The following is a 23,853-nucleotide window of genomic DNA, read 5'->3' as shown; positions in this document are numbered from 1 at the left end:
ATAGAAAAAGAGGTGCCGTAGTGGAGGGTGGTTGGTAACATTATTTGTTGTCCTGCAGAGCTTTCGCGGACGGGGCCTTAAGACTCTCACGTCTCCTGAATGATTTCGACCACCTAGGGATCCTTAACGTGCACTGAGATCGCACAGCTCACGGACGCCTTTTGTGCTTCGCCTCCATCGAAATGCGGCCGCCGCGGTGGGCTTCGAGCCCTGGTGATCCGGCTCGGTAGACGAGCACCAGAAGCGAAATTCAGAGGTGGTGAGTCCGTATCCCGCGAGCGGCATGTGATTGTTTTCGCTTCCGCTTTCTAATAATTTACCTTTGGCAAATAAATATTTGCGCTATTAATCTGCAATTGACCAACACCCGAAATTAAAAAAAAAGAATATTTCGCTATGCTCCTAGGTTTCCATAGGTGTTGACTTTCTTCGTGTATGTCATAATAAGCCCCTCTTTTCCCTTCCCTTGCCAGCACGACAGGTGTAAGGCACCCCCCCGCCCCCCTCACCATGAGCGCTCCAACCTCGAGGACCACATACCCAAATATTTTACGTTTTCTAGAGTACCCACTCGAGAACCTGTATGTCCCAAATGAGTCAGCGCTGTGATGGTTTCATTTTCCTTTGACAGCTGGTATACGGATGTGTGGGTTACTATGTCATTACGGTGCCAAAGGGGACGCGTCTAATCCAGGGGAAGTCTCTCACACTGCTGTCCTTGTCAAAAATGTCCCCGTGCTGGCTCTGCGGCCACAAAGTTTTTCTTTTCAGCCGGAGTTTTCGTTTTTGACTTCAGGCCACGGCGGTCGCATTTCGGTGAATGCGAGATGCGATAATGGCCGCGTTCAAATACGGAAGTCGGCGCTAAAGAACATCACACACGTCAGAATTACTGTGGTACTTTCGGCCAGGACTTACAGCATAGCTCCGGAGTACCTCTGACGCGAGGGACCGATTACTCTTTTCGCGCCAGAAAGGGGTTTAAAGTGTATCAAACTTAATTAGCTGTACATCTGTATATGCTTATGTAGCATACATTGTAGCCTGCTGAAATTTTTGATGCATTTTTTTTGTTTGTGGGAAGGATTTCAGAAATTTCGAAAAAGAGGCTGTTTGAGATAAAATAATCGCTCATACGCGACAATTTTGGTGGCATTGGCGGAGGTGATAAACGTGTGAGATAAGTTGATTGTAGCGAGCCATAGCTGCATCTAATACCAAATATTAGATGCGGATAAATGTAATTATGCTTGGCCTTATGGCGTGAGAAATTCCGGCTCTTCGCGAGCGGACGGCCGCACCTCACTCCTTCGGCTCTTTTCCTGATGCAATGACGAGACGCGCCGATGAAGCAAGAGAGAAAGAGGTGGCGGTGGCCAATCACGCCTCTCCCAAGCGTCTGGGCTGCCGAAGTTCTTCGCGCCATAGCGCAAAGGGAAATTATATTCCTCCTCATATAATATTTTAGAACGATAGCGTTAAGGCCCCCGTTTTGCAGAAAATCCGGCGTCGTCGTAAGCGCTGCGATCGAAAAATCGGCAAGGGAAGGGTGGTCACCTGGGCCACCCTATCCACCCAGAGTGGCCACCCTATAGCCATCCTGGAACACAAGATTCTGCCGGGCTTTGCGCAACCCGCCACGGTCAGAAAATGAGCTGGTAACGTGACCTTGTAACATGTTCCTCGGTCGCTTGAGATTTTGGTGTCATCACAACTTGCTCACGGATTTTGAGCAAACTGACCACCGTAGCAGGCGGCAATTAAATAATTGATTGGTTGAGAGAGGTTGCCCGGTAAGAGCAACCTGAGTCGCACCAGCTCCACCGACGGCAGCACCTGCCATCGCTATGCAGTAGTGCATCTCTTAAGCGCTGCACCACCGCGCCGTAAATGGTACCATTTTTGGAGACAAGGTTAATGATGACAACGCTGGGGACGAGCCTAGTGCCGTTTTTGAGGTGCAAACAACGCCAGGTACCAGCAGCAGATTTACGTAGCTAATAATTTGTGGTGGTGGTTTGACTGAAAGTCACTGAAACCTCTGGATTTAGACCAGAAGCATTTGTGTATAAACAAGAATAGGAAGAAAAAGGCTATACAGGGTGTTTCACCTAAGACTTTACGCAACTTCTAAAAGTAAGCTTTTTGAGTTAGAGAGCGCTTTTTTCGACATAGCATTGTCAGCGATGTTGTGCATTAAAATGGAGCCAAGAGGCGCTAACTAACAGGCTGGTTAGCTAATATTCAATAGTAAACTTTTTAACAATTATTTTTAGTCTCCTAAATTACTGAGGCGTGTACCTCACCGTAATGTCCACTAGTAATAAAAGACCTTTATTCGACCATAATTTATAGGCCGAGCAGGTCGACCGCCTGGGCGACCAGAAGTCGCTGTTCTTCCTCCCCTTCAGCGCCAAGCCCGTAATATCCATATCAGCTTTTAGAATTTCGAAAACGCGGTTACCCGCGACGCTGTGGTTTCCAATATGGTCAACTAGCTCAGATCCAGATTATCTTGCAGCTTATCAAATTTTGATTAAATTGCGCCAGAGTATACGCACTTGCGTGAAGCTTGCAGGCAAAGCGACCTCTCCGGTGCTCGTAACTCGTAGAAATAGCCAACATTTGTTGGGCCATAGCGCCGAGGGTAACCGTGTTTTCTCAATTCTTTAAAAGTGTTATGGATGTTACTTACGGTGGTCTCCACGCCTCTCAGCAATTGAGGAGCCTAACAGTGATAGTTAAAAAGTTGACTCTTCAATATTAGTTTACCATCCTGCTAGTTAGCACGTCTTAGCTGTATTCTAATGTACTATACCGCTGAAAGTGGTATGCCGAAGAAAGCGGTCTTCTAACTAAAAAACCCCATGTTGAAAAAGTTGTGGGAACTCTTGGGTGAAACACCCTGTGTACTAAGAACAGATTTTGGTCGTTTTTAGCACACACTCAAGTTCGCAGGCAGGTCTTGTTTCCAGCCACATACATACTCAACCGAGACCTGGAGACTAAAAAAGAGCCTTACTGGGCAGATTACATTATAAATCGTGGCCTTTCCGACAGCACGTTCGATGCATACCTAGTCGCTTAGGCTGTAAAGCATCTGCTGCGGCTTCAGTGCAAGAAAATGTATAGCCGCTGACAAAAGTCTATGGAACGCGACTTTCGAGGAGTTTAAGTTTTTTTTTTTTGCGTTCAGCACTCACTGTTTACGATTATGCGATGCGCTGCGCAATTAGCACACTCTGAAGTATGAATCTATCGTACACGTGGATAGGAGAAACGGCGGCGGAACTTTTCTCGCTTATATTAGGTTACGTAAACTTGACTGTGCGCGTAATGTATTTAGGAAAGGAAGAAAAACTTGCTCTTCGCAGCGAATAAAAGTGGCCAGGTACATTAGGAAAATCGTCCTCGACAGTAGAAGTTCATAACTTTAATTATCAATGTTACTGGCCGATTATAGTGATCGTTAAGAAATAGCGGCAACAGCATTTCATGGTGTGGTTAAACACGCCAATGCGAATTACTTTGAAAATCAGCAGATTACTAGGGAAGCACTCATTTAGTTTTCAATCGAATCCAATTCACTTTAATTTAGGGAGATTTATTTTAATCAGTCTCATCATTCTTAGATAAGAAAATCAGCTTTTCTGGCGAGCACATAGAACATTATGCAAGTTCATAGCAGCCTTGGAGCCGCGCAGTGGCTGAGTGGATATGGCGCTCGGCTGCCAGCCCGAAAGACGCGGGTTTGATCCCTGCCGCGATGGACGAATTTCAATGGAGGCGAAATTCTAGAGGCCCGTATACTGGGCGATGTCAGTGCACGTTAAAGAATCTCAGGTGGTTGAAATTACCGCAGCCCTTTCCTACGGCGTCCCTCATAGCCTAAGCCACTTAGGATCGCCAGGCCCCCATAATCGTAAACCATAACAGCTTTGTTCTGTACCGATAACAAATGCGTTCTTGCTTTTGCCCAGACATCTCAGATCGCTTTATATTTATTTAAATCGATTTGCCATAAAAAGAAAAAAAAGGACGGCTGACTGACTAAATCACAATGAAAACTCTTTATGCCATTTCTCGACTTGTTTCAGTTTTCGTAGACTGAAAATCTTTTTGTGCATGAACTCCTTTACGTGTTGCCTATGCACTTCCGACTTTCCGACTTTCCAATGTTCCTTTGGAAATTGAGAAAGGATCCTGACGTAAAATTCTCATCTATAATAGGGTTATATAATGGTCTGGCTGCATCACAGCTTAGGAACAGTGCGTAAGACGGTACACATGCGCGGTACGCGGGCGCGAAGTACACATGTTACATGTTGGCTCGTACTTTCCGAGCAGTTCCGAGTCAACAAAAGTTAGGGCGGGCGAGTGAAAGAAATAAAAAATAATAGCGCCCGGCCCGCACCGCTTAGAGCACAACGTTCTCTCGTTTACTTTTTTTCCCCTCCCTTTTTTTAAGCACTGCGTTGTCGGAAAGGTGCCAGTTAAGTAAGCACAATTTGTTCCTCACTGCCAATTTGTGTTAGTTTGTTGTTCGAGCTGGCTGTTACTGCTAGAGTGGCTCCAGAAGAGAAATGTATTGTTTTTTATTCTTCAGTGCGTCTTTTTAAATGTTGGCGAAATGTTTGCAAACTTCCTCTTCTTGAAAATATCGATAAGATAGCAAGCACTCCCAAGGTGACACGGGCTGCAGTTTTCAGATCTCTTTCCTATATATATTTATCATGTTTGTTTTTTTCTGGGGCGAAAAAAAAAGCGACCTTCGTGTTTGCATGTATTAGTGTGCTTGATGAGAGCTTCCCGTTTTTTTCTTACACAGTTCGCGTCGTGAGCAGTCCAGCTTTTGGAAGGCCAACTTCTTCCCTATCTAACCTGCTTATGTTTGTGCCCGATATTCAGGCGACCAGAAACACCGCGTACCATCGGCCCTTCTTACATCCAGTACACCTGGAGGAAGAAAGAAATGAAGAAAGTAAGAAATCTCACCCCCCCGGGCGCCAACCACGCGGAAGAGATCAGCCGGCGTTGCGGTATTTTTTTAAAAGCTCAATCTTCCATCACTGTGGAAGCGCGCGCGAAAAGTTCTAGCTTATTGAACTTGGCAGCTCTAACTTTGAGAAACATCGGACGAGAACAGAGGCTCCGGAACAGGACGTGCGTTTACTTGCATCGGTTGAATTTAAATTTCATTCGCTCGTAATAACCGTAGTCTGTTTTCGCCCCATTTTTGCAAGAGTTTGCGCTGCCCAATTTGGTACGAAGCGTCGTGGCGAGCAATATGGAAGGGAACAAACTTATCGCGCAAAACTGCAAAATTTCTTTTTACTTCTCCACTAAATTTGATATTAACTTTTGCATGTAACATACCAAGAGGAAACAGAGGAGAAATAACTGCTTTTGACATATGATTACGTCGTAATCGGTAAATGTACGCTCAAACTTTGTTCCCTCTAATATTGCTAACTACTGTACCGAGCAGCCCCAATCATTGGTCTTGGACAAGTGCACTCTAAACACAAATCAGCCTCTAATGGAGTGAAAAGGAAGCAAGCCGATCTCTAGCGCACTCTCTTTTAGGTGCAGAGAATGCTGCCCAAGTTCCAGGGTAGATTTCGATCATTAAATATGCGGAATGCTTACACTCTTGTTAACAGAGGCAAATTGTTCCCGCAGAGGATAATAACGTTATCAATGGGAGGATGCTTTTAAACGGGGTACCGGGGGTCTTGAGGTTAGAAAATAGAGGAGATTGAATCCTCTGTTAAAATCTTCGTAACTGCTATGACTTCCGCTGCCAACCTTAAGTATTCCGCATTTTTAGTGATGGAAAACTACCCAGTGCTTGGGCAGAAAACGTGCTCTGAAAGGGAGTGCGCTAGTAGACAGCTTGCTCTCTTCTTACTCCCATATAGGATAATTCGTGTTAGGAGTGCAGGAACAACGTATTTCGGAACTTCGCCAGAGGTCAGGGGGCAGCTGAAACAGAACAAATGCTGGCTTATTTATCCTGCGCTGACTTTGCGGGCCTTCATCTCTCCCATCCGCCCGCACAACCACATATCCAACGATACCTCCTCCGATCTCACTTTCACCCGAAACATTCCACGAGCTGCCTTGACCAACCTAGGAGAGGCCCTAGGAAGCGAATATTTCGTCTTGTCGATCAGTATCCTGTCCCCTCAACACCAAACATCAATGGGCACCATCCGCATCACAAACTGGAATAAATTACGGGTGACTGCACCCCAATCATTATCCATAGCAGACATAGCAAAATGGAGCCAATTCCTATATGAACATCCCTTCAAAAACAACCGCTGCCTTCAACGCATTGTAGAATACCCCTCAGCTTACAACCACCTCCTACACATCTGGGAGGCACGGCATGGCCTCCTACATAGATGGTGACGACAAAAGCACAATCGCACACTTAGCGACGCATAGCACACATCATGGAGCAAGCCCAAGGATACATCTCCCAGCTGTCCACCCAAAATTGGCTCTGGTTTTGTGTTCCGCTCAAGGGTACACTAAGTACATCCGAAACCTAGACCATCCTCAGCGCCTCCTCAACATGGACACCCCCAAAGCCGCCACCCATCACACCTTGCAGACCATAGCCCACACCTATAAGGGCTCAGACCAAGCTCTGCTGGACGAGCTTCAGACAGAATACTTTGGTACCCACCACCTGCCCCCATCCAATGCTCCATACACCAGCCTCCCCAAGCTAGACTGGATGCCCCCATCACCTATGTCTATGTTGCTGTGCGGTTGGCCACCAGGTCTAACGCCCCGGAAGTGGACAAAATTATGAATGCCATCATATGTAACCTCTCCAGGGAAAAAAATCAGGCATTTACGACATACCTAAATGAGCAACAATGGATCCCTGGAAAGCTCCCTCCAGAGTGGAAACATGTGGAGGTCATCCTCATTCCCAAGTTCAACAAACCTCCTTCAGTTAAGGCACTCTGCCCCATTCATGTCTTGCCTCGGCAAGATTTACGAACAGGTCGTTCATACCCGCCTCCGAAACCGTACTGATGCTAAGAACCTCTTTCCCCTGTACAAGATCGGTTTCCACCCTGGACTTTCCGCCCAAGACGCCTTTCTCCTGCTAAAAACGACGTACTCACGGGCATGCCATCTGGAGGCGAACTTCAAGGGGGCATTTGACAGCATCGCCCACACAGCCATCCTGAACAGCCTCAATCATATCAACTGCGGCACCCGCATCTATCAGTACATCACCGCCTTCCTCTCCAACCGCACTGCCACAATCGGCATAGGCACTATGCGATCCCAACCCTTCGACACTCATAATAAGGGCACCTTGCAAGGAGCTGTCCTCTCCCCACTCCTTTTTAATATCGCTACGGCCCCCTTGTCCCACCAACTAGCTGCTCAACAGGACATCAGCTACACCACGTATGCAGACAATATTTCCTCAAGGTCTACACGGGGCTCCCTCGCAGCCAAGAAAGAGGCTCTTCAAAAAGCCATCCTGACCGTTGAGGATTTCTTCACCAGCAGTGGCATGCAACAAGCCCTGGAAAAAACTGAAGTGATTCGAACACACGGACCCCGCTACAAGTCACCTGGCTCTATCTGCCTCCGAAGCCATGACCATCTCATTGAGAAATGCCCGCTTATCCGGGTCCTTGGCCTCTGGGTTCAACATGACGGAAAACCCACCCACACCCTGTAGACACTCCGCACCTCAGGGGTGGTATTCTCCAGGTGTCGCCTTTTGCGACATGTCGCATTCGCTCTTCGCTGATTGGGTCGAGCCGCGCTGACGGCGGCGTGGCGACACGGACCCGCCTTCCTGCTACGTCATCGTGACGTCGCCCCAATTTACTACGCTTAGTCGAAGAACGGAATGCGCTGAAGTGATTCGCGCGGGCGACGGGCTACGAAATTGATACTAGGCACGCCATGGATCCCACTCTCCTTGCCTGGTTTTTGAGTTGCGAAGAAGAGTGGCGTGTCCGCGGACGTCGCGACCAGTTTGCCTTGGCCGACGAATCTTGTCGGCGGCATTACTGGCTGTCGAAGAGCACAGCACTGTGGCTACCGTCTGCTGAGCCGGACTGCCACTCGCCATGCGAACTTACTTTGCACCGTCGTAAACAGACGACGAAGCAGACGTTGCCCGCTGCGACAAGATGGCCTTGGCAGCGCTTGCGCTCGCATCTACATGACCCTTCAAGGCGTTTTAATGCACGTTAGTGCAACGAAACAGTGTCTGCACGAGCCAAAGAGGATTTAAAGCAACGTCACGACTTTTACAAACCTACAACTAAACATTAGAGTTTTAGTATTGCGGGCTTTGCGTAATTGCGTGCATAGCGGAATAGCGGGTCCAGAGTGCGCATGCGCAGTACGCTAATGGGGAAAATAGCGTTAGCGTACGAATGCAATCGGCAGTTGCTTCTTTCGCGCCCTTAGCGTGAAAACATGGCGGCGTCCTTCCAAGCGAGAGCCGCCCGCTTCAGCCAATTCAGCAGTCCTTGCGATTCCGGTCGGCATGTTTACCGGCAACTACTGGTGTTGTTGCTTTTCGCTATGACTTACCTTGCTTCGACGATAAAGTTTAAGCTGCAATTCAGCCTAGTTTTTGAGATACGCTCTCGATTCTGGAGCGTGCAAGCCTAACGGGACCTCCAGCTACACTGCTACCGTCTTCAACTGCTCGAAACGCAGCCTAAACCTAGCACAACCGTCCGGAACGAAACAAAACAGATTTGGAGCTATTTCGCGGTGTTTTATACACTTAAGCGAGTTTAGTAAAGCGTAAAGCGTAGTTTAGTAAAGCGAGTTTATATTAAATTTGCAAATGTTTTTTGAATATTAGACGTCATGTGATGGCAAATAATCTTGCTATCAAAGATACGAAACTACTGTTGCTAGTGAATCAGCAGTGGTAAATTGTCTCTTCTCGGAGTGAATGAAAGCACCGCCGACGAAAGTGCCGGCGGCGTTTTGCGTTTCTTCGAGCAACTGTACGCACTTTTTTAGGCCCCGCCCTAATGCGACATGTCGCAAAAGGCGACACCGGCAGAATACCACCCCAGGCCTCAATGTCACCCGCATGATCCGCCGAATAGTGGGGCATGGAAAAGGCATGCGTGAAGCGGCACTCTCCGACTCGTCAAGGCCCTTGCTATCAGCCGCAGGATTTGCCAGGATTTGGTAAGTGGAAGCCAAGAGCGGGAGATCAACTACAGGTCATTTTTCTTGTCGATCACAGCACTGTGCAGTGTTATGTTCCAAATGAGAGCAGAAAGCATCAGAGTGATGAACTAGAAACACATTTTGCAAGAACAGGTTTGGTCTGGTTTATTGGGTTAACGTTCCAAAGCGACTCGGGCTATGAGGGATGCCATAGTGGAGGAAGGCTGTGGGTTTAACCACCCGGGGTCTTTTAACATGCACTGACACATCGCACAGTACACAGGACTCCAGCATCTCGCCTCCATTGAAATGGAACTGCCACAGCTAGGATTGAACCCACGTCTTTCGGGTTAGGTACCAAGCACCATAACCCCTGAGCCACTGTGCGAGTTTTTTTTTGTACGTGTTTGTGTGTCCTTTTTTTTCCAAAAACAGAAGTAAAATATAACTGTTTCACTCTGGAATGAAATCGTGGAAAGAAAAATGACCATCTCAATGTAGATCGCTTTTTGCAGTACTTTTTGCCAGTGCATTCACTGCATTGTACAGGCACCATGTACAGGGTGCTCCATATTTATCAGTCAGGGTTGTAAAAAAATTCTCTTGCGCAAACCACTGGTCTATTTCTGCTAAAGCACAGACCACAGGGTAGCTTATGATATCTGTGTTTTCCGATAAATACTTTAACGTCGGAACTTGCCTGGACTGCCAAGAATCGGTGAAGGACTGGAGTCGTCTGCGCACGGAATTTTCATGGAGGCGAGCGGGATAGCCGATTTGAGAGGCTTTGCCATCTGGTGAACTGCAAGGCAAACAATATCCCTGCTCGGAGCTGGGGTAGGTCTCGCAGTACCCCAGTTGGCACAGCCTGTCAAATATGCTGCTCCGCTTACCTAGACAAAAATTCTCCGTGCAGACAACTGTAGTTTTTCGCCGATTCCGGACAATTCAAGCAAGTTCTGTTGTTTAAACCAATTATTGAAAAATGCAGACTATCATAAGCTACGTTATGGCCAGTGCTCAAGTCCAAACAGGTAAGTAGTTTGCGCAGGAGAATATTTTTGCAACCCCGACTGATAAATACGGAGCACCCTGTATATCAAGATATACCACTTCTGTAAACAGCAGCTTGCATGCACAGTCTCCTATCAGCCGTGAATGTAGGTTGCAATGCAAGCTGGGCTAGTTGGAGGCAGCACATAAAACTGTGCAGTGTGAGAAATTAGACAGCCATAGAACAAACACATATGCGTGCCAGCACTGTCTTGTAGCTGTGACAAAATAATATCTGCAGCCTGAACTTGTGAGGCAGTGCTGGTATGTGCTCTTCCTATTACCATTTGGTTTCTCATGCTGCACGCAGTATGTCATCATTGGAGCAATCGATACATTGCTGTAGTCCTCGCAGAACATTTTCAGAAAACAACATCCTCCTTGACAGAAGGAATACAACTTGCTTGGATGCTGTCAGTGCAGCACAAGGGCTTGAAGAAGCTGATCTGGACCTGCAAGCACACAAAAGAACCACGACAGCTGCCCTGGCAGTAGATGTGCAACTTTCCCCTTGTGGTTACCCATGCTTCCCGACAACTTGAATAAGTTTTTGTTTAGCACAATGAAATGCGTAGTGGATGAAGCAATTGCACTGACCGTCACAATTAAAGTATGCAGGTTTTTATGCAGTTGATAAAAAATTATAGCAACCGAAACAGAAGGAATTCCAGATTTAGACCACGACCTAGAATAAGAAAAATTGGAAGGGGCACTTAATCTCGGCCCTAAGGGTATGACACGATAGCGTTATTGGTCTCCTGGGACTTTTCATGCCCCTCCTGGAGCAGTGGTGCAGCAGTTAAGTGATGCACCACTGCCCTGCGATGACAGGTACTCCCAGTGGTAAGCCCCATGTTGCTCTTCCCGAGCGACCAATCATTAATTTAACTGCCACCTGCCAAAGTAGGCAGTTTGCTCACTATCTGGTGGGCAGGTTGTGATGACGCCGCAAGGTCACGTGACCAAGATGGCCCACCTGCCTCCTACGATGCTCTATGGGCACCACCTGCCCGAGCCATGCACGCGGTTTTTCGCACACAATGCCGACGCTGACACCGGATTTTCTGGTGACCGTGGCGGGTGGCAGTTAAATTAATGACTGGTCGCTCAGGGAGAGCAACGTTTGTCGCACAAGTCCCACCGTTGACAGCACCTGCCACAGAAGAGCAGTGGCGCACCTCTAAACCACTGCACCACTACACCAGGAGTGGTATGAGGACTCCCAGGGACCTCTGAATGTAAAGTAGAGAATGATGTTCTGCATTTATGGGAAAGAACCCACTACGTTCAACTCATTGCGTCATACCCTTAAGGTGGTGCTTTCAATTTCTACCTTACTCCTCCAGCAGCAAGTGCTCATTTCCCATTGTTGAACATGACGGCCAAGTAAATGAATGAATAAATTTAATTTTGGCATGACTGGCATACTCATATAAGTGGGGGAAGGGGAGTGCTAACAGCCAAATAAAGTTTGATTTTCATATATAGCTGTTACGAAAGAAATTTTTATACAGGTTACTGGAATGTTCACTGTATTTTACTGTATCATGCATGTATTCATCACTTTCTTAAATATACTGTAATACACCTTAAGGACTAACTTAATATATGCACCCAGATGAGATTTCGGACATTCAGTTTTAGGACATTATTAATGTAAAGCACAGCGGGGCTCAGCTAGTTGCTTTATAGCCAGTCATAAAGCATTTCATCTGAGTATCCTCAACCAATCACATCGCTACAGTACTAGTTGATTTACAGACCCCTGTTCATGAATGTAATTTGCAGAACTCACACAGACTATGCGCAAACTTTCTGAATCCAGTTGATCACTCCTTGCATCTACATCTTTATCCCTTTTCATCCCGAATTTTTGTGGCGAGCACAAAAATTTGTGGTGGTTTTATCTCGTTAAGAAGCTATTAAAAAGCTTGTAAACAAATTACGAGGGCAGCAAGTACAGCGGTTTTCAAGGGAGAACCATGTCCAGTATACTGAACACTGGGATTTATTTGTTGCCCTAGGAGTAGCACATTTTCATCTGCACTTTAAGAATTGTAGCTACTTTCTTCACTGTGAAGCACAAACTGTTGTTGGAATTTTTCCGCTTTGCAGCCTGAGTACGAATTGACATCAAGGTTTGAGTAGTCTCCAAAAAAAATTTCCTGAATTTCCTCATTAGTGAGAGTCTTTCCTACAAATAAAACAACCAAATGGTGCGAAGAAGCATATTACTTGCACGACAAATCCACATCAGGGTGTTTCTCGAACGATAGTGGGAGTTATGTAATTTTGGCACCAAACAATATTGAAAATCAAATGTAACCTACTTGCGCAGGGATTAAAACAATACGAACAATTAAATCCTAGGGACCAGTACATTGGAGGTAAAAATATTATCACATTGCGAAAAAACTACTCACAACTAGGGCAAACTTTTAACCACATTGTTTCAAATGAAATTTGATTCACTTGCGAGAATTTATATATTTGAATTGGATGAAGAGGAAACTTTAAAAGAAATTGTTTGCTTGAGCACGTCGCGCGTGGCGGTCTGCTCGTGGAAGCTGCCTCCTAAAAAGATGCAGCCAAGAGAGGAACTATCATGATGGAGATATTCCTCGTCTCTTCCAGAAGCCATCGAAATGGTTTTGGTTTTGAGTTAGCTTTGTTTGATTTTTTTCATTGCTTTTTTTCTGATGTCCAGTGTACTGGTCGCTAGGTTGGAAAAGGTTATAAAGCTGCCGATTTAAATTTAAGTTTTACATGCAATAACAAATATATTTTTGAGCAGTAAAATATAAGAGTATAAACCAAATGAAATAAAATTCAATAATTATTTTAGTAAAACATGGAATAAATAAACAAATAGCTGAACAAACTCCAAGTCCTGCCCCCCAACCCCCCCACCCCCAAAAAAAGTTCCGCAGTCCCTGCCCTCTAATGACATTGCTCTATTGCAGCTGAGCTACTCCTCACCAAAGTATGTCTGTGAACCCAGATACCTTCTTCTGTCCCAGCGTTCCCCACGAGTGGTGACTATGGACTTCAGACTGCCCTGTTCCTGCTCAGGACTTACGCCTGCACCGACCTGCCCACTAGGACTGCTGCTGAGAGAAGCTCAAGATTCTGGCTTACTTCCACGACTGCCACTGATTAGCACTGGCAACTGATCTCTCCAATAGTGTGCTGCCTTCGTTGCCGCCAGCGCTGCCTAGAACTACTCTAACTGTGCTTACGGTGCACTCGCAAATGCCATACAGAGCTGGGTGTATCGACGGTACTGTTTTCTGCATTGATGGTGGCCCGGCTAACAAAGCTGCTGCTGTCATTCTATATTCAGAGCTTGATTTAATAAAGTTACACTCCAAAGAGTGGAAATCAAATGCAGTTTGAAACAAAGGGGACAGGTGTGTTACTTTATCTTACACAAGTACATGCACCATGTCACGGTGCATGTACTGCGAAATTGAGAATTGTGGTTTACAACTGTAAGTTCACATCTCAATTCCAAACTATATACTCACCTATGCACAAAAACTTCAGTTCCTCTAAGACCTACATGAACACAGGAGTATAACAAAGAGACGGAGGGGCATTAATAAACCGAGCATGTCACCACTCTGTTTGGGAGGGTGCACTTTGATGGAGATTAATCTTTCTTGCTAACAGAGCAGAAATATACAACAGAAAGCACAAAAACATGAAGAAGTTAACCAGCTCTAGAGATTTAAAGAATGGTACAACAGCCTAAGAGAGCTAAATAAGACCCTGGAGTTTTGGAAGAAGTATCATCAATATAAATCGTGCACTAATAAAACAATAATAAAATATTAGATATTACAATAAATTTAGTCCTCACTTGAAGTGTGTTTGCACATTACCTACAGAAAAACTGTTCAAGTGAGAAAACGCATGAAGGAAAACAGCAAAAATGCTGCCAATGCAGTGGGCTTTCCTTTCCTCTCTGTAGCACTTCCACAAGAGTATCTCACAGGGTGGCTAAAATACTACAGACACCAAATTTTTGCTTCGTGTTTTCTTTCAAATGATGCATTAGACATTAATATACATGTACCATCAGCAAGAAATGAAACGTGAACAAGACAACACAACCACGAATAGCATTGTGAGGAGCTCTTAGCCAGGGGAAGTTCAACACTTACAGATGGCAATTTCACGTCAAAAGCGCAAGGGCCCTTCTTCAGAAGTGCAAATCAACCTAGCCTGCAATTACTCCCAAGGAGCTAATATGTTGCTGTTATTGGGTTGCCGCCTCAGATTTCTTGTTCGCGTTTCATTCGTTGCTGGTAGTACCACCGTGCGATATTCACCAATGACCGGTAAATAATTTAGAATTGTATTTCTTCCCGACGTTGTTTCTGTTTCATCAACTGAACGATGGCTGTGATGTGCAGTTGGCATCTAGGTCACGTGAGACACGATAAAAACGGCAATACAACTTCTGATACGTCATTTGTTGCCATTCCATTTTTAGAAGCAGGCTGGTTTAAGTGTTGTAGTGAATCAAACCTACGTAAGAGCATGTATAGTGAAGTTTCTTCCTGCTGACGCAACCTAAAGGCCAACTACATGCCACCGCCATTGTTCGGTTGATAAAACCGAAACGAGAACAACATGAAATAAGAAATTCAGTTATAAATTATTTAGCAGTTGCAGGCGAAAGCAAGTGGTGATCCATAAGTTCAATGTCCAATGCATCATTTGCAAGAAGAAAACATGCAACTAAAAATAGGTGTCTGTAGTCCATTAAGAGTTTCAACTTTGAACCACTTGGGCACCCGACTCAAAGGCAACCAGACGAAGGGTTGTCTTGAATTCTAGTTTACCCAAGCAACTGCTATACACGGCGACAGATCTGGGGGCATGTTGCCTCATACAAGTTGCAACAGACGCTCTCAAGTGATTGCAAGAAGCTGTGGCCTATTACATGCCAAGTTACCTTCAACAAAGCTATGATTTGGACACCACCGCACATGAAGGTTTATGGTTTATGAGGGCTTGTCCTAAAGCAACTCAGGCTGTGAGGGACGCCATAGTGAAGGGCTCCGGAAATTTCGTCCAACTAGGGTTCTTTAACGTGCACTGACATCGCACAGTGTTTCCACACAATACTTTTTTTAGGAATTTTAGGCATTAGGAAACCCGCATCTTTCAGGTCAGTAGCAGAGCAAAATAATCACTGAGCCACCACAGCAGCTTCACATAAAGGGTGCCCCCACAGAACAATAGCTGTTATATATGTACAAGAGGCTGTGTATAGCTTGTTCTATACGGTACACTGTCTGCTTATGAATCTAGTACAGACTTGTACAGATCTAAATCTGCTGCTTTCATTCCGTAGGCAAATTACATAGGTGCATTGATGTTTCCCCAACTTCTCTCTCTGCAAATCATGTAGCCGAAAGTGCTCAGAATAACTTTTCAAACAACAGCGTACCATAAATGCAGAGGTGCCAAAATACACACTCCACAATAAAAGTAAATACACTGCGGGCATGCTTTCAAAAATTCAAACTTTTTAAAACTTAACCAGGAGCACGCTCTGAACCTGTGGAAACAGCGAAAGTATGCATTACGCCATACCAATCTCAGCTCACTGTGGTAATGAGGTCCAGGTAGAATCCAGCTGGTGGAAGGATCTGCAAATAAAGAAAGGCGCACGCTGCAGATCAGAGTAATGCTACAAACACGGCCAGTTTGCACAGATGAATTCAACAAACTCACTCCCAGAATTGAGTAAAGCAAGTGAGGGTTCCTGCTGCAGCAGAAAAACAAAGTAACGACATTGGTAGCTGCTGGTTGATACACACACAAATTAATTGTTTCGTAAATGCACTAGATGTGCATTTCCAAAACAATTAATTACAACAAACGAAACAGTGTAGTGGATTCACTGATACAGTAAGTGCTGCAAATGCTGCTTGCATGGAACTGCGCTGGAAAGTGGTTATAGCAGCTGCTGCCTTGTCCCTTGACAGCCACATGAAGTCCACACAGCGGCTGCTAGCTCTCCTCCAAAAGACATGCTGGCTCAGCGCCATCTTTGGTTTGTCTGAATACCCTCTCAGTGCCCTTGGCAGCGGCTTATAGGCACGCACTGCCTGTTACTTATGAATGCATTAATTTTTTTCTCGAAATCTTTCCCATAGTTTCCTCGAATGCATTGCAGCACACAGAACAAGTGTTGGGAAACTATGGTAGGGACAGGCATCCCAAATGTTTAAACAAACGCAAAGAATTATACCAATGCAGTTATTTCGGTTGTAAAGCGATAAATATTTCCATGGGCATCGACCTAGTGCTAGCTGAAGGCTAATGAAGTCACGTATTCCTTGCGGCATCAGTTGCCTTACACATGAGTTACTTGGCAGTGACGGGCCTGAGCGGATAAGCACAATGAATGCATTGCTGCAGTCTCATGCTGTACAGAAGGTTCGTGGCACTCCGAGGTACGCCAGTTTTTTTTCACACTGAGCCAGCTCATATTTAAACTTAGGCTCCCCGCTGGCCAGCAACCCCTTCTTTCGCTCTTCGGAAGTATCGCAAAGAAGCTGATCTCCTGCATTGCAGCACCGCGTGAAAAAGGAAGGAAAACATACATCTGGTCCGCACAGGTAAACGCCACCTACCTGTCGGGAATCCCGACGCTTTGATAGCGCAAGCCACGTACCCCATCTGCTGAAGCTGCGAGGAAGGCAGTAAAATCCCACAGTCCAGCGCGTTTACGCTGGCACACACAGAAATAACAGCTGCGGCCAAATTATACAGAGGCCATGAGCGAAGGAGATGAATCTTGAAAAAGACAAACCTTCGTTAGAGGCAACCGACTATCGATAGGTGCACAGTAGCAAACATGCAAGTCCTTTCAAGCGCGAAAAAACGACCTCATCGACGCCACTCCACGGTCTCCTCGCGCGCCTTCACCCTCACGATGTCGCGAAATTTACATCAGAAGATGCCGCATTAATAATCGAGACCGTCACACACTTGCGCAGTCGTGCAGCAGCTCTTTCAACAAGCCACAAGGCGATGACAGAGCGACGACGAACACTTTTATCTAGTTGGCGGGCAAGTACGAAACAACATCGCGCGTGCACAATGAATTATTTTGACAGCACTCACCTCAGTCTGGAAAAGGTTGAAGGTAGGACTGCCTAAACCATGAACTGAGAGCAAAATTCACCGAGCTCGCATCTACCAAAACAGCAGCGGGCCGATTCACGAGAGAGAAACGAAAGCGCAGATAGCGCAACGAGACGCTGGAGCATACACGAGTTCGCCCGTTCCCGTTCTCTGAAACGCGCGCCATCCTCGGCCTCGGCATAATTTTAGGCGTCTGGGTTCGAGAGTTACATGCCGCAAAAACAGAAAACAACCGAAAAACTCTCTGGCGTCACATCTGCCAACCGTCCTCCTTTCCACCTACTCTCTGGGCGCGCATGCGTAGTTCTGCGGAGTTTGCTCTCTCGATGTTCAGGTACCCTCTCACCTCCCAGCCGTGCCCCAACAACGCCATTCAGGCTCCCTGACGATGGTTGTTTTCAAGGAACACAGTCTCGCAACCTGGCAGGTGCTACTCGCTGCCAGCGTGGGTGTCTGAGTGCCAAAGGCTCATCGGGCTGATTATTGTCCACATTGTGCTCGGACTCGTCTGACGCTTCATCGTCGTCCAGATGAGACGTCTTAGTTGTTGTTGACCACGCCTTCAACTGTGAAACGTGCGCTGTCGTTGCGAATCTCTTTTTGGTGTTCTTGTTGAGCTCTGCCACTCTGTATGTGTCAACAGGCAACACTTCAGTTATCACCAGAGGGCCTCGGTACTTGGGTTGCGTCTTAGTCGGGTTTCCCGTGTGTTGGGGCGCTGCCTTCAAAAACACCACTTCGCCCTCATCATACATCCTTGCGGGGTAATGCCGGTTGTACGCTTGCTTAATCTTCTCTTGTTCTTCTTGCAGGCGCAGCTGTACTGTTTCTCTTACTTCACTCGGGTCCTTCCATGCGTCTTCACCGTCCATTGCTAGCTCTTGTAGGGCTAACCCATAAAAGGCTGGTTTGTAGCCATGAAGCATTTCAAAAGGAGTCTTGCCCGTGCTTTTGTTCACAGTTGTTCAGGCTGCACTCAACGTACTTAAGATGGTATCCCAATCCCGATGCTCTGGGTCCTTCATTGCCGTGGCGATAACGGCTAACACTGTACGATTCACTCGTTCCACCTGTCCATTGGCTTGAGGGTGACGTGTCGAGTTCAAGACGTGTCGAACTGGCCGAGTCGCACAAAACTCCTCAAAGGCTCTTGAGGTGAAGCAACTTCCTCGGTCTGTGATGATGGTCTGAGGTAGACCCCTCTCGAGGATGAATTCTTCCACTGCTTGAAGTACATACTTGGTCGATGTATTGAGAGTGGGAAAAAAGGCGCACAAACTTCGTCAAGTTCTCAACGATTACTAGAAGGTGTTGGTTCCGTCTCTTGCTTAGAACGAACGGACCCATGTGGTCCAAGTGCACCGTCTCAAAAGGGCGATTGCCGGGTGGAATAGGGTTGAGAAGCCCTTCTTTCTTCCCACCAGGGACCTTGTTGAAAATGCACTCAAAACACTGTGCAATGTGTTTTCGCACGTAGCTGCGCATCCGAGGAAACCAAAAATTCTCCTGGATCTTTGCCACTGTTCTGTCCAGTGAGAAATGACCAAGCAGGTCATGGCATCGCACCACGACTGCCTTCCTCATACATTTTGGTAACACAAACTCCATTACATTTTCCTTGTCATAGTTGATGATCCGCATAAGTCGGCCGTCTTTGAGTAGATTGTCCTTTGTTCTGTTCTTGTCTTCTCTTGAACGGTCGTGTACCGGCTGCTCTAGTATTTGTATAAGCTGTCGCAGCTCTTCATCTCCTCTTTGCGTGGCAACTATCTGGTCTTCTAGACTGCAGGTTAGGTACACCTCCAAGCGTTTCTCCAAAAACTCATCCATAGTATCACGCGGACACTCCACTGGTTCTCGACTCAACATGCTGCATCTGTGTACCCGGCTGATGCTTGACTGCGAAGTCAACAACCAAGCACTTCTCACCGTTCTTCTTGTCTACAACAAGCACAGGGCTTGCATAATCAGTTTGTCTCGGTCACCAGACCAAGGTCCTTCCACTCTTAAACGATTTTTCTAATTGTTTCTCGCCCTTCGGCATTTGTTCGATGTGGTCGCAATGCAACAGGGGTGCTACCCGGGACCTCAACAATGTCCATCTCCAACGCCGTCGTGCAACCCAATTCTGCCGCATTCATTGCGAAACATTGTCGGAATTCGTTCAAAACATCCACCAGTTCTGAATGCTGCGACTCCGTCACAGAGGGTCCCACGCGCACCTCACAGCGCCGTATCGGCTGTCGCTCAGGAAGCATGCACACTTCCTTGCTCGTGCTATTTCCCTTCTCTACGTAATACATGCTCGGGCCTCCAGCAAAAACTTCCAGTACCTCGACCGGTGTTGCTCTCCCAAGTGGCTGACCTTTCAGTATGACAGCTTCCGTGACTTCACCCAGCTTCATGTCAAGTAGAACATCTTGTCCACAATGCCTGTACAGCACGGGGGTTGTGAGCCTTTGCTCAGCAGTCAGCGTAATCCAGTTCACTGTCTTTCTGTAAAACAGACTCCTCCCTAGCCTTCAGCCTAAGTCTTTGGTGGACTTCATCGGGCTCCAGGTGGGTGAACGGACAGTCATCGCGGTGCCAAAATCTCAAACAACCTCCTATTATTGCATATGTGACATACGGCAATTCCGTGAATGTCCTTCCGACTAACAGATCCACGGACTGGGCTTCATCTGGGACTACAAGTATGGGTATGTCCCTTGCCAAAACGCCGTCGATGACTAAATCCGCCTTGCATTTTCCAATGCTCTTTGTTGCGGGCACAGAGCTACTTCCGAAACCGTACAGGGCCGTTGCCTCAGGGACAATTTCTGAGCAACATCGTGCTGCTGCAGATGAACGCAGAAGACAGCTAGAGCTGCCTGTGTCAATGAGTCCAATGAGGGTGAACCTTCCATTTAGTGTAACTTGTTTCAGTAATACGCTTGCGCTCTTGGCCTGCCATACTGGCTCACTCACCGCATTTGCTTCATTTCACTGCGATACTTGCTTGCAGTGACGCTGTGTGTGATCCGTTCCGTTGCAGCGAAAACACTTCATTGGTCGTTTTGGTTGCGGACAGTCTCTCGCCATATGACCGAACTGGCTACATTTATAGCACTTTCGCTCTCCTTTTTCATTTCACAGAGGGGGCCTCCGATCCTTGGTACTTCCCTCGTCGACTGATTTCCTTGCATGCAACGCACCAGCGTTCTGAGCATGTGCTTCGTCGCTCATGGGTCTACGCTCACGCGCTGAACCGAAAAACTCTTGCCTCTCACGCTCAATCCTCTCGAATTCTTGTATGTCGTGCAGGATATCATCGTCGTCTTCATGACTTTTTCCGAGCAGCATCCTGCTGAGTTGTTTCGAGTGTAGTCCTGTGATCACCTGTTCACGAGTGTCCCAGAAGTCCAAGTTCGCCTTCCTGCACAATCGCACCTTGGTGTGAAAATAAGCCACCGAGCCTTCGCTGCGCTGTTGCACACGCTCGTGCATTTTCCGCCAGCGTTCTGCCGCACGTGTTTGGCTCACGAAGGTTCGCCGAAAACGCTCTTCAAAATCCTTCCAAGTTTTGATTTCGGATCTCCTCCAGGGTTGCCAGATTGGGCTATTAATAGCCAAATTGGGCTACTTTTTGTCCGAGTTGGCGTCAGAAATTTCGTTTTGGCTATGTGGCTACTTTTGGGCTACATCTTTTTCATGCGTGAAAAAAAGTTAAAGTAGTTATAATGTGCTCTGTTACAATTATAGAGTGACCGAAGTAAAAGGAATGCTGGAATCAAAATGCAGGCTATAGCAGGTTAAAGAAATTGAGCGCGTCTGCTACAAAATGACAATTTGTAAACGCTGTGTTCGAGGAAACTTATGTGTTTCAGGCGGTCAAGGATCATGGCCTTTCGATTTCTTTTATAAAGAGTGGACACTACGTGAAAGTTGCCCCCCGGAAACACGTCACGGCCTATAAATTCCACTTAATGCGCGAACTAACGCCACCCGCGCGCGCGCGCCACCGAACAAAAACTGTTGCTGTCTTCACATGTGAGCGTTCTCCCATCGACGGTGCACCACGGGTGACCATGGTACCAGAATAGAGGGAAAACACTAAGAGAACTTAAGTCTTCTAACGTGGTGCGAATGCGTAAGCATTAAATGCTACTGTTTCATTTCTGTTGCCTGGTTTCGTGATCCTCACATGTTAACCGTTAATCGTAGACGTGGCCTAGTGGTTTGGGGCATCCGCTTCGGCTGCGGTAGGTGGCTGGTTGGAAACCCACCGCCAGGCATGTTCTTTTCTTGTATTGTTTATTCTGGTTCTGCGGACACATTCTGCTCAAGATACGCATGAGGCAAGTAATGCTTACGCATTGATAAGGTCTTTCTGTTTCTTCCTATTCTCGTGGTGGACACAGCAAGCGCGCCACTCGCAAGAGCCTATGCTTTTTCTGCAGCCTCAAGCGGCACACGTGCAGCCCTCGAGATTCATTGCGAGCGACGCGAGAGCGCCGTGTCCATTGCGTAATCTGCGTGCACTCATGCGGAGCCATGGAGCCATCCTTCGGCGCTGCGCGGAATCCACTGTAACTATCGAAGGCGGCGGAAGTTAGTGGCATGACATGGCATTAGATCCGTCGCTACGAGAACTTTAATCAGAATGGGCGTGGGCGATGTACATCCGGAACTCCAAAAGGAATGGAAAAAAGAGCCGGAATTCAAGGGCAATATGTTTTTCTCATTATTGTGAACGTGCTGTTAGACTGAAGATAAAATCGACACAGATTACCATCTAATGGCATATATCCTTGATTTATTCTGAGCTCATGCATATCGTAGAATGTAGCTTCAAGAAGGCGCATGCTAGATGCTTTGAGGTGACGCTCTCAGTGTGAACCTTTCTCTTAAAGCATAAAATTGAAATGTGAGGCTGCGTAATTATACAGTAAAGTATTTTCACTGTCGATGTGTCTAATCTGCGCGCGAACATTTAAAAGGTGAAATATTCCTAAACTAGAGCTGTGATTACGTTATATAGCGCCGCCGTTCTTTTCCGCGTGCAGACTGGCTGTCGTCACCTGCCTCAGGTGATATGGCCTACTGCCGCACCTGCAAAGTGGAACTGCGGCCCCATCTTTAGAACCTGGTTAGCGCACCTGGTTAGCAGCACTGGTTAGCGCGCATGACGGATGGGAAATGTAACAACGGAAAGAACACGCCGTGCGCACCCCCTCAGACATCATGTGCGGGAAAGAAATCTAATATGTAAATATTGTAGCCGAAAATTAATTCAATATGCTTAAGAAATGTCGTCACAAAGACAAATATTTTTGGCTACTTTTGGGCTGCGCAAAAATTTCGCTTTTGGCTACGTTTGGGCTACAGCGGAGGCCAATTTGGCTACCTGAGGTCGGAGACATCTGGCAACCCTGAATTCTCCTCGAACGCAGCCAATCTTTCGCAGGTCCGCTCAAACGGGACTTCGCGGTCTCAAGCATGAAAGACTCAGGCCAACTGTGTAGCGTCGCCATTGTACGAAGATTTTCAATCCAGTCCTGTGCTGAGGGTGCGTCCTCGCAGCCGTCAAAAATCGTTATGTTGTTACTGAGGTCGGGCATTACCTGGAACGCAGAAATGCCACCCGGCGTCCCTGCTGACACAGGCTGCGGCGTCGCTGTCTGAGTCAAGCGTTCCAGTTGCGTCGTCACGATACGGTCCTTTTCCATGAGAAAATTCAATAGTTCGCGCACAGAAATACCATCACACTGGTCGGCACTCATTGCCGAAAGAGGATCACGCACATCAACGCCAGTCGCACCACTCTCGTCGCCATCAGCTGAGGCTCCCCTGGTCGAAATTTCGTCTTTGCTCATCGCGTCGTTTGCGTCTCACAACTGCCGCTCAGTTCGCAAGGCCTAAAGTCCTGCGTTCGAGTATCCCACTTCTGAGATGTTAACACTTTCTTGACACACACACAGGTCACACCAGTTAGGAAATATAGAAAAAGGTTTACTGACTTCGCACATTAACGTGGTACAGAGAAAACGCACGATTATCGCACAAACTCACGAGAAAGTCCGCCAAGAACGCACGTCGACGGACCGCCTTCCCCCGACGCGCACACACACACACCAAGGTAGATGTACTATGGTAGCATCTAGCGTAGGCTGCATAGAAGCCCATACGTTCAAAACATGGCGGCTTGTGGTGCGCAGCCAGCGCCGTCTTCGAAATGCGTGGACAACTAAAAAGTGACGTCATAATTAAAACAAAAACGAGACGTCGAAGTCGCGTGTTTTAGTGGCGTCATATTCGTGATGTCAGCGTCACGTGCTGCTTGGCGGGAAAAATAAACTGCTGAACGCCGCGACGCTTCAGCGCGACACCCGACACGAGAACGAAGAAAGAAGACACGACGAGTGCCGACCACCAACGCTATTTTTAGGTAGTCAGTTCTCGTTT

The 23,853-nt window shown here is 46.9% G+C and overlaps 1 protein-coding gene and 1 long non-coding RNA gene across 6 annotated transcripts in view; one reads left to right on the top strand and one right to left on the bottom strand.

The window, feature by feature from the left end:
- Positions 1–23,853, top strand: part of LOC149354127 (uncharacterized) — a 532,700-nt gene that overhangs the window by 87,853 nt on the left and 420,994 nt on the right. For 2 of the 3 annotated variants that reach the window (XR_016291176.1, XR_016291177.1), the window contains 2 exons: positions 9,034–9,207; positions 13,263–13,616. The exons of the other annotated variant lie outside the window; for it this stretch is intronic. This is a non-coding gene — a long non-coding RNA (uncharacterized LOC149354127). Of the gene's footprint in view, positions 1–9,033; positions 9,208–13,262; positions 13,617–23,853 lie in introns of those variants that run through there. 3 annotated transcript variants of the gene reach the window in all.
- Positions 10,561–23,498, bottom strand: LOC149354134 (uncharacterized). Of its 3 annotated transcripts, XM_089583077.1 has the most exons (3): positions 23,013–23,498; positions 15,850–15,905; positions 10,561–10,694 (listed from the first exon to the last, which is right to left on the bottom strand). In XM_089583077.1, exons 1-2 carry the CDS (start codon positions 23,262–23,264, stop codon positions 15,855–15,857), a joined length of 303 nt encoding a protein of 100 aa, XP_089439203.1. In that variant the 5' UTR covers positions 23,265–23,498; the 3' UTR covers positions 10,561–10,694; positions 15,850–15,854. The 3 variants fall into 3 exon arrangements, 1 of the variants encoding a protein (XP_089439203.1); XR_016291172.1 differs by lacking the exons at positions 10,561–10,694; positions 23,013–23,498 and adding an exon at positions 17,389–17,530 and having other exon boundaries at positions 15,880–15,905; XR_016291173.1 differs by lacking the exons at positions 10,561–10,694; positions 15,850–15,905; positions 23,013–23,498 and adding exons at positions 16,896–16,950; positions 17,389–17,530.

This window comes from Amblyomma mixtum, chromosome 3 (genome assembly GCF_055824585.1).
Source record: "Amblyomma mixtum isolate Tamu chromosome 3, ASM5582458v1, whole genome shotgun sequence".
In the NCBI taxonomy this organism is placed as follows: domain Eukaryota; kingdom Metazoa; phylum Arthropoda; class Arachnida; order Ixodida; family Ixodidae; genus Amblyomma; species Amblyomma mixtum.
The sequence above is the reverse complement of the archived record's forward strand: the minus strand, read 5'-3'. Positions and strand labels throughout refer to the sequence as shown.